The sequence below is a fragment of the Odocoileus virginianus genome, chromosome 15, assembly GCF_023699985.2.
Source record: "Odocoileus virginianus isolate 20LAN1187 ecotype Illinois chromosome 15, Ovbor_1.2, whole genome shotgun sequence".
In the NCBI taxonomy this organism is placed as follows: Eukaryota; Metazoa; Chordata; class Mammalia; order Artiodactyla; family Cervidae; genus Odocoileus; species Odocoileus virginianus.
This window is the reverse complement of record NC_069688.1, coordinates 31,602,093-31,612,616: the sequence shown is the minus strand read 5'-3', so window position 1 is coordinate 31,612,616 and position 10,524 is coordinate 31,602,093. Positions and strand designations below refer to the sequence as shown.

The following is a 10,524-nucleotide window of genomic DNA, read 5'->3' as shown; positions in this document are numbered from 1 at the left end:
CACAAATTAACGGCTCAGCCTCTCACCAAGCCTTCCTAATCAGTCTGCATGTCCTCAAAGCAAGCGGAATTCACGGAGGCTCAGAAGTAGTTAACAGCAGTCTTAAGCTGTTCAGAGAACTACTCTGAAGGGGCTGGGGATGATTTCACCGTGGAAGGTAGGTGTGGCAGGGGCAGACCTGGCCCCTTACACGAGCTGCCTTTGATCTCCTTCATGTTGGAGATGGATGATGTAGAAGAAATTTGCTTCCTTTCAAAGCCTAAAGTTCCCTCATAAGCCAGTATAATTTTCCTGAAAAGTGGCTTTCCAACAGGGCTACCCCCAAAGGAGGTGGACACGGTGATCCCAGAGGCAGCAGCAAGGCTGAAATACAGGACTGAGATGTTTTGAATACCGTCCAGCACTGTCACCTTTGGGACAAACTGTTCTTTCTCATGAGAGATGACAAGAGTTCCCCGCAGTCATTTTTTGAATTTTTTGAAAGTAGGTGCCAGGTGGAAGAGGATTTGATGTCCTGGAATGCCAGTTCAGGAAAGGAAGTACCTTTCCCAGTCCTTCCTTAATTTGCTGAGGTTTTGACAGGGACTGAGCTGAAGCCATCTTAAACACCCTCACAGGCTCTTATAGTCTGACAGGTGCCCTTTCACGGGAGGCAAGATACCACAGGTGTTTCAAGTTTTTTCTCTACAAGAATGGACATTTTTTTATGTACCTCAGGCTCTCATATTTTCATTCTATTATGTTTTACTTGATTTCAACCAAATCTGCCGAATTGGGGGTTTAAGAATCAGCAGGGCTTGAAATGATTATAGAGTCAAAAGAACTCTACCTTGGGACTTCCGTAGTGGTCCAGTGGCTAACTCTCTGGGGTCGGGGCTTTGAACCCTGGTCCCCCCTGGGAACTAGATCGCACATACCACAATATAAGATACCGCGAGCTGCACCTAAGACCTGTTACAGCCAAATAAATAAAAATGAATAACAACAACAACAACTTTGCCTTTTGGCCAATAGCATCCCCCATCCTAACTTTGACTTCGGTTTTCTGCACCCCGCCCCCACTACTTTCTCCCTCCGGTTTCCCCTTTCCTCCCTCCCCCCGCTCCCCAGCTCTCCACACTCAGAGCGAGCGTGCCCTAAACAGTGACAAACTTGCACGTGCTTCCTTTATGACTAAACTCCTGGGCCTCTCGCCAACCCCCCACAGATGGTCGCAAACATCAGACACCCCTTTAGGGGAGCCCCACGTTTGCAACCCGGCTGGAAACGGCCAGGCGGAGAAGCGTGATGGGGAGTGGCGGTGTCTTAGTCCTGGGGGAAGGCGCAGCCGCTTCCAGGAGGAAACGGGCGTTTCCTTCCCACGCGCTCGGCGAGCTCTGGGTCCTGGCCCCGGGCCTCCACCCAGCCCCGCCCGGAGCTCTGGGAAAAGCCAGTCGCCACACACAGGCACACGCAGGCCCCAGGGCCGCGCCCAAAGGAGAGCGGCACCCACAGCCAATTGCTATGGCAACCCCGGGGTTCGTTCCATTCCCCACCCCGCCGGTCCCCCCGCCTCCTGCCTGAGCGGCAGCCAACCGGCTTGTGAGCGTCCTAGGAGCGCGCTATAAAACCTGCGCTGTGGCGCTGGCCGGGGGCGAGCCCAACCTGGAGCGGGGCGAGCGGAGCCAATCTCCGACCTGGAAAAGGCGTGGGTGAGCGACCCGGGAAAGCCTGAACATGCAGGGTGCGCAGAGCCAGAGTATCGGTCTGCCCAAGCAGTGCCTCTGCCTGGCTTTCCTGCTCCTCCATCTCCTGGGACAGGTGAGTGGCGCACTCGCCAGGTGCCTCTGGTCACTTTCTGAGCAAAACCCCTGTTCGATCCCTGGCTCACTCGGCTTTCCAGGTCCCTGACGAGAAGCTTCTCCTTCTGGTCTTGCCCGCCCCCAGGTCGCTGCGGCTGAGCGTTGCCCATCCTCGTGCCCGGCCACGTGCCCCCCAAAGCCGCCGGCCTGCGCCCCCGGGGTGAGGGCGGTGCTGGACGACTGCTCCTGCTGCCTGGTGTGCGCTCGTCAGCGCGGCGAGAGCTGCTCCGAGCTGCTGCCCTGCGAGGAGAGCCGCGGCCTCTTCTGCGACCGCAGAGCGGACCCCAGCGCCCAGACTGGCATCTGCATGGGTAAACCTGCCCCCACCCCGCCACCTGACCTCCTGTCTCTCCAATGCGGAGCTGTCCCCTCTTTCCTCTCCTCTCTTTGTTCCCCCAGGGTGATGCGCAAGGACTAATAGTGATGCCCTAGTTGATGTTTATGGAGCACCTGTGCCAGGGTTGGTCTGGGGTCTCGTGGGGTTTGGGGGAGAGCCAGAAGCTCGAAGGAAACCTGCCCTCCTGCGGAGGTGAGAAGCGTCGGTCACTTGCCTCCCTAGAGAAGAATCCAAATAGACCGGGAGCAGAGCAGAGTTAAGGGCCAGTGAAGTCATTTCCTATCCACGTTTCCAGGGGACGCTTGGGGGGTGATGGAAACTTGGGCTTACTCACAGTTCAGAGTTCCCCCAACTGTAGCCATTCCGGCTTGTTTTCACACCTGTCATTGTCCCGTCTGAGCCAAAGCAGCCCCTCCTCTCCTGGGACCTATGGAACCCCTGTCTGAGTTGTGAGTAAGATCGAGCTGGTGAAACTCAATCAGTCCGGGATCAATTTCCCACCTGGTGTACCATTTAGTTGGAGGCTGTCCCCACCTCCCTGGATGATGGGGGTTGGGATAGTCTTTTAGCTTTTTCATTCTGAGCTCCTGGAGTAGGAGAATCTAAGGAGGTTCTTGCAAAATGACCTTTTCATTGGGAGCAAAAGCTGTGGGACCTTGGGAGTGTCACTTCACGGTTGGGCTCCTCTTTGTCCGTAACATGAGTGGCAGGACTGGGTGGTCTTGAGTGTTTCTTTTTCCTCTGGGAAGCTGCATGAGGATATCTCTCTACTGGTGATAGATCAGCAACCAGATGCCTTCAACTAGAAAAAAGAATAAATTGGGGTTTGGGACATGTGCTGTGCATCTTCTATAGCTTCGCCAGTGCATCCTGTTCTTTTTTTTTTTCTCTCCCCTTCCCTCTCGGCTCTTCTTCCCCAAGACTCTTCACCACCCTATTAATAATCACTGTAGCCCGCCAGGCTCCTCTTTCCATGGGATTTCCCAGGCAAGAATACTGGAATGGGTTGCCATTTCCTTCTCCAGGGGACCTTCCCGGCCCAGGGATCGAACCCGGGTCTCCTGCATTGCAGGCAGGTTTTGTACCGTCTGAGCCACCAGGGAAGGCCCTTCCTTCTATGCTCTTCTTCCCCATTATTCTAGCGGTAGAAGGAGACAACTGTGTGTTCGATGGAGTCATCTACCAGAGTGGGGAGACCTTCCAGCCAAGTTGCAAATACCAGTGCGCCTGCCAAGATGGACAGGTTGGCTGTGTGCCCCGCTGTGAAGAGGACCTGCTACTGCCCCAGCCCGACTGCCCAGCTCCCAGAAAAGTTAAAGTGCCGGGGGAGTGCTGTGAAAAGTGGATCTGTGACTCCAATGAGACGGGGACATTAGGGGACCTCCAGACCCTTCCAGGTAAGAAATTCAACATACCTGAATTTAACAATCCCAGCACAGGAATAAATGCAGGCAGTAAGTATGTGTGCTCTTTGGGATTTGTAGTGAGAAAGCAGTTTCAGTTTCTGGCCATTCATTCGTGGAGTCCAGCTGGCCCATGGAGATTAGACACATCACGTGTGGGAATACCAGCCAAGTTATTGAAGTATGCACACAGCCTCTCCTGAAGAAGAGTCATGCTCAGTGGTTCTTTTGAGTCATAGGAGTGATTTTTGTAGTCTTATTACATGACTACTATTTATATTTTAGTTTGTCTCACTTGACCCTTATTAACATTGCAAAGGTATGTTTTGGCAACTTTATGCAAAACACACAATTGATACAGCTTCTATATTTATGGCAAGAGTCAGTTTATGTGAGTCACTCAGTCATGTCCAACTCTTTGCAGCGCCATGGACTGTAGCTCTCCAGGCTCCTCTGTTCATGGAATTCTCCAGCCAAGACTATGGGAGCGGTTAGCCATTCCCTTCCCCAGGGGATCTTCCCAACCCAGGGATTGAACCCAGGTTTCCCACATTGCAGGTAGATTTTTTACCATATGAGCCAAAGGGGAAGTCCATCAATTCAAGGGGAATGCCTTTTAGGTCATTTGCAAAGGGCCTGGTGATAGCTCTTTCTTTTCTGGATTCTGTCAACTACCTGTGCACTCTTAAGACTATCTCCCCTAAGGAATGCCATCCCTGGACAAGTGTCACGGAGAAATGCCACCTTTCCAGATGCTGTAGGAAGGATCAAGTAACACTTTAGGATCTTTGTTTGCTTTTCCTTTTGTTTTGGCTCATAAAGGAGATGACTTTTTTTTTTTTTTTTTTTGAAGAGCAAAAATTCAAGATCCAGTAGAGAATATTTTGGAAGCCATTAGTCAGCCAGATTATTTACACTGGCAGGACACAGAACTTTACAGTCTTTCTGAAGTCAGGAATTATCAGCCATGCCTTACAGATAGGAAAATTGCCATGTAAGGGAGGAGATGTGCCCAGCATATTAAGGCCAGCATATTAAGTATTGAGACTGAACTGTCTGAAAGTGATTGTATCCCACAACCCAGACAACCAGTTGCACCTCACTAAGGCAGAGTTTTACTTTCATCACTATTTTGAGTTGGTTGGTTCTACTTTCTCATCCAATTACAATTTTTAACTGATCATCTTTCTAGACAAAAATCACATGTTGAAATCATGTGATTTCAGTACAGTTTATGGAATGATTCTTGATGCTATATGGTGCTATATTCTTAAAACTACTAAGCGTCTCAAAGACGGGTTCTCCTAAACTCGTGAACAAATCGGACAGTCATTCCACAAAGATTTCTTGAAGGTCAACTGTGTGCTAGGCATTGTGCTACCTGTTTGGGGCTTATAAATACAGAGTTTCAGGTATATCCCCTGAAAGCACCTGAAAGCACCTGATTGGATGAAATGCTTTTTCTAATGATGGTCAAAAGGACCACTCTGCCATGCCCATGTTTCACTCAATAGTGCTGTCTTTATTGCAAAATCCCACAGCCTACAGGACAGAAGCCACTCTAGGAGTTGCAGTCTCGGACTCAAGTATCAACTGCATCGAACAGACCACAGAGTGGAGTGCATGTTCCAAGAGCTGCGGCACGGGCTTTTCCACCCGCGTCACCAACAGGAATCCTCACTGTGAGATGGTGAAGCAGACCCGGCTCTGCGTGGTGCGGCCCTGTGACCAAGAGCACAGGCAGCCGGCAGACAAGGTACAAACCTGGGGGAAGCCTCCCATGACAGGAGGTGGCCTTGCTCACTGGGCCCTGTGCATTAGCAGATCTCTGTGATGTTAGTTGGCTCTGTGCATTAGCAGATCTCTGTGATGTTAGTTGGCTCTGTGGTCAGCTCCAGTAGAGGAGTTTACCTTTTTTTTTTTTTTTTCTCTCTCTTTAATATATTGAAATATCCTAAGCAACTCACAGCGGGTAAAGAGGGAGAGGTCAGGAACGTCCCTGGTGGTCCAGTGGTTAAGACTCCATGCTTCCATTACAGGGGGCACGGATTCCATCCCAGGTCAGGGAACTAAGATCTACATGCCACGTGGTGCCACCAAAAACAGAAAAAAAGAGGGAGAGGTTGGACAACTCTAATGCTGTCCCCAATTGAGAAAAGTCTGGCAAATCTCATTTCATCCTGGAAAAACACAGTTACTCAATGATCAAGCATGCTTGATTTTAGAGAGCTCATTTCTGAGCCCAGTTGCCTTCACCCTTTAGGTTTAGTCTGAAAGAAGCAACAAAGTAGGGACCACATCTGCCTTCCAAATCCCTCCATCCTCCACATCCTACCTGGGACGTACTGTGTGCTTGATAAACAACTGTGGATGAATAAATGAATGGGTGTCTGGGAATTATTTTCAGTCTTTTAAAAAGCCTAGTGCCACCAGTACATTTGCCAGGAAGAGGTGATATGTGCCAAATAAAATAGCACATTGCTTTCCTTTTTTGCTGGAATGATATCAACTCAGTGTGTTAATGCTGAGCAGAAGGCATGCAGATCAGAAGCTCTGATTGGTTCCTGATGACATCACAGTCCTTGTTAGCAGAACCCGAGATCAGATAAATGCAATACTCAAATCAAACTAGTTGATGGACCCTTGTACAAACCTAAGGCCAAAATAAAATAGTCCCTAGCAATGAAAGATTTACATATCTCTCCACTGAGGCAATGTCATCTCATGCTTAAGAGCGCAACTCTGGAGCCAGACAGCCTGACTTTAAATCCTGGCTTCTCAAATGAGCTAGCTGTGGGACTTGGGTGATTTTCTTAACCTTTAAGCCTCAGTTCCTTCCCTTAGATAACAGAGACATTAACAGTAGCTACAGTTCCTTACTCAGAGTTGTCATGAAGATTAAATTCCATGAATTTGCAAAGTACTGGGCATAGATTGCTGCCCCAGCGCTCAGATGCTCAGTTGAGTTCGACTCTTTGCGACCCATGGACTGTAGCCCACTGGGTTCCTCTGTCCATGGGATTCTCTAAGAATACGGGAGTGGGTTGCCATTTCCTCCTCTAGGGAATCTTTCCTACCCAGGGATTGAACCCTGGGGCTCTTATATCTCCTGCATTGCAGGTGGATTCTTTACCACTAGCGCCACCTGTAAGCATAGATTACTGTATTAATATACATATCATTACTTGATATTAACCATCATTTCTGTTATTGGTAAAATAAGAGTCTCTAGTGGTTGCATTGTTATATGGCTACTTAGCTCTCTGACTTTTTAAGATCCATTCTAACTTTATGCTGCTTCTACCAGTTTAGAAAGAACACCTGGAAACACCTTCCTCTCTGTTTCTGTCCCTTCATCTCTCTCTCTCACTCACTCACTCACACACACACACAAATGTTGCAGACCTTGCACTTTTTGGTTTATATTGGCAAAAATATACACTCAGTATTATAAATATCAACAAAGAAAAAGAAAGAGCCTTTAAGTACTGTCAAGAACATAGTACTTTATTACATAAGGCATTTCAATGCCATAACTTTAACATTTTGCTTTTTCTACTGTTTCTTTTTCCAGAAGTTATATTTTTTCTTATAAAAAATATAATCTTGCACCCAGTTTAATATTAGGAGATATTATATTTAAGATATTTATTTATAGTATATGTATATATTTCATTAAAAGTCCAGCAATGTGCTCAGAATCTAGGGAAATGCTAGCCCAATAATCATTACTTCCTTGTCACTGAAAGATTCTTAAATATGAAACAGTGCTTCTGTAAGTGTGGTCCCCAGACCAGCAGCATCATCTAAGAACTTTTTAGAATTGCAAATTGTGGGGATCCACATCAGATCTACTGAATCAAAACCCTGGGTTTAAGGCCCAACAATGTATGTCTTAGCAACGTGTGTTAGTCCATTTTCATGTGCTCTTAAAGCTTTAGAGCTACTGATTTTAGAGAATTCCAGGTCTCATCACTCCACAATCTATGGGCTGTGCCTAAAAAGGTAAAAAGCAGTGGAGAATTGTGACAAATTAGGTGAAGAAATCTAGGTGGGAAATTAACATATTATCAGTGTCTTACTGCATTATCAGTATTGGGGTTCTTCATCAATAATTACTAATGGAATGTTGAATAAATTCCCTAATTACCATGCCTTCCTGGAAAATAACCTTAAATCACACTGTCTTACACTTTCCTGAGGTCACAGTGTAATATCAGCAGAAAAAATGAGCTTTGTGTCAGACAAATTCAATTACTAGTTGTCTTCTGATCACTTCAGCCTTCTGAGACTCCATTTACTTATCTATAAAACTTGAACATTTGCTCTTTACATGAATAATTGCTCCTTGTATGAGTGAATGTTGCTAATAAGGTTAAGTGAGTTAATGTCTGAAAAAATTTGAAACATTAATAGGCTTGCAGTGATGCCATATTTATTCCATTTCTCTTTATAGCACCTAAAGAATGTATTGGACTAAAACTAATGCCAATTTTCTTATGATGGCTTGACAAAGCAACTTTCTTTATCATGCATATGCTTTCACCTTCATGCATATGTCGCTTGGTCAAAAGATGGTTATAGACAATTAGGCATGGTTTCCACATTCTAGGTAGGAAGGCAGACGAATACAGGAAGCAGTTAAGAACTGTACCTGTCTGAAGGGCAAAGAATTTCCAGGAATCTCCTGGTTTATGTATTATGGCCCATCACTTTGCCACAAGCTCCCAGGTATTCTGGGGGAAGCAAATACTTGTAGTGGACTATCCTGTTAGAACAAAATTAACATTCTGTTAGCAAAGAAGAAGGAGCAACAGATATTGGGTAGGCAACTAGCAAGTTATTCCATACGCCTAGATGGGGCCCTCAGAGGAAAGATGGCCATTTCACACATCACTCCTTTTTTTCTTTCTTAGAAAGGAAAAAAGTGTCTCCGTAGCATCAAGTCACTCAAAGCCATCCACCTGCAGTTTGAGAACTGCACCAGCCTGCACACCTACAAGCCCAGGTTCTGTGGGATCTGTAGCGATGGCCGATGCTGCACTCCCCACAACACCAAAACCATCCAGGTGGAGTTCCAGTGCTCCCCAGGGCAGATCCTCAAGAAGCCAGTGATGGTCATCGGGACCTGCACCTGTCACAACAACTGTCCCCACAGCAACTCGTCTTTCCTCTAAGACTCAAAGCCAAACACCAGCAGCAGGAAGATATAACGTGTCCCTTGAGAAGCCTACCGACAGAGGCAAACTGCAGCCACCCACCATCAAATGAATATAAGAAAAATTATGAAGAATTATTATCCTCCTCTGAGTCTCATGTATTTTCTGAGGTCATATGAGGTCAGTTATATCTGTCTTTTTTTTCATGAAGGATATGATTAACTGTAAACCTGGAATCAAGGTAAGCTCAGGAGAGTACTTAGGGATGACTTTTTCTTTTACATGTTTACTACACACATTTACTACACGTTTACTACATGTGAAAACTTCAAAATTTTAGAAATCAGATACAGATCTTACTGTGTAAACAGTATCACATTGTGCTCATTTTGTTATACACTTGTAAAATTTCAAGAAAAGGTCACTGTAATGAAATGACATGGTGAAGTCCAAGGTCATACTGAGAGTATTGTCATATAAATATTTCACCATAGATTGAGGATTGACCTAAGGGTTCTCTATGCAGCACTCCTTTTCAGTAACTCAACTCTGAACTTCAAATTCTGAGATCTGATGAAACATATAGTTCTCCAACTTGAAATCTGTTTTCTGTGTACATGGAAAACAAGCTATATCTACAATAATGGAATGCTTATTAATTAAGTGCACTGGTGTCATAAACTGGCTCCATTTCAGACAAGTTGACTCCTTTCCAAAAGAAAGAAGCTAAACAGAAAAGTACCCCTTATACAGAGATGACCAGCCTCTATCAGCCCTCAGACATTTATATGTGTCTGGAGGTTCCTGGGGATCACTAGTTTTTTAATTCAGAAGAAGCAGAACCCATCAGCAGGGTTCCTCTTACCTTACCAATGAACAAACCAAGGACCAAAGCACCTGATTACAACTTTTGATGACTTTCAAATATGCTGGTAGTGGAATTTTGAAAAAGAAAAACAAAATTGACATGACTGCAGTGGCAAGATACCACAAACTCCATGGGAGTTCAAAATTATTGAACAGATGCCCCAAACTTATACTTGGGTCTTAGGCAAACTCATGAACAAGATATATGCATCTACATATGTTTATCTAACTTGTCAGGCTATAAGATAGACTGCAAACTTAAATGTATACATTCTTCTATTGTCACCCTATGTGTTCAGCTTTTCTACTTTAAAGTATTTATATAAATGTAAATTATACATTTTTAAAAATATTCTTTTTACTTTCGCTACTTGTTGGACATTACTAAATAAACATTATCTTATCAAAGTGTGACTCTGCTATTAGTTTTGTGCTTCTGAGTTGTTTATTGAAAGTATAAATTCAATGAAAATTTACCAATTAAATCAGATAAAAAGTGACAGCATCTATTGAAAGCAAAGTGGATTCTTCTGGATGAACTTACAATTTCTGATCAGAAGGAAAACAAAAGACCATTGTTAATTTGGTGATCTCTATTGCCAAGGCCTCAGATATTCTCCATTCTCTTTACTCAATCCAGTATCTAGAACCCTGATATTTTTTTCTGGACAGCCTTCGCGATACCTTCATATATTAAAAATTGAACTTGTGGTTGGACCAAACAAAACTCACCTTACTGGCTTCCTTATCTAGTTAAAGTACCCCCACCCCCATTCTCTCAATTAGCCAACTTAAATTGCCAAGAGTATCTTCTTTTTTTAAATTGAAGTATAGCTGACTTACAACATTATATTAGTTTTAGGTGTACAAATAGTGATTCTATATTTTTATAGTTTATACTCCATTTACATTTGTTA

The 10,524-nt window shown here is 44.9% G+C and overlaps 1 protein-coding gene across 1 annotated transcript; it reads left to right on the top strand.

Moving 5' to 3' along the window:
* Positions 1-1,464: 1,464 nt before the first annotated feature.
* Positions 1,465-10,015, top strand: CCN3 (cellular communication network factor 3). Its single transcript, XM_020889065.2, has 5 exons — positions 1,465-1,800; positions 1,927-2,152; positions 3,321-3,575; positions 5,123-5,337; positions 8,498-10,015. The coding sequence occupies exons 1-5, from the start codon at positions 1,717-1,719 to the stop codon at positions 8,756-8,758; spliced, it is 1,041 nt and encodes a 346-aa protein (XP_020744724.2). The 5' UTR covers positions 1,465-1,716; the 3' UTR covers positions 8,759-10,015.
* Positions 10,016-10,524: the final 509 nt, after the last annotated feature.

Coding starts and splice junctions, on each gene's coding strand:
- CCN3 (XM_020889065.2), top strand. CDS start 1,717: ATGCAGGGTGCGCAGAGCCAGAGTATCGGTCTGCCCAAGCAGTGCCTC. Junction 3,576..5,122: donor GGACCTCCAGACCCTTCCAG/GTAAGAAATTCA, acceptor AAAATCCCACAG/CCTACAGGACAGAAGCCACT. Junction 5,338..8,497: donor ACAGGCAGCCGGCAGACAAG/GTACAAACCTGG, acceptor TTTCTTTCTTAG/AAAGGAAAAAAGTGTCTCCG.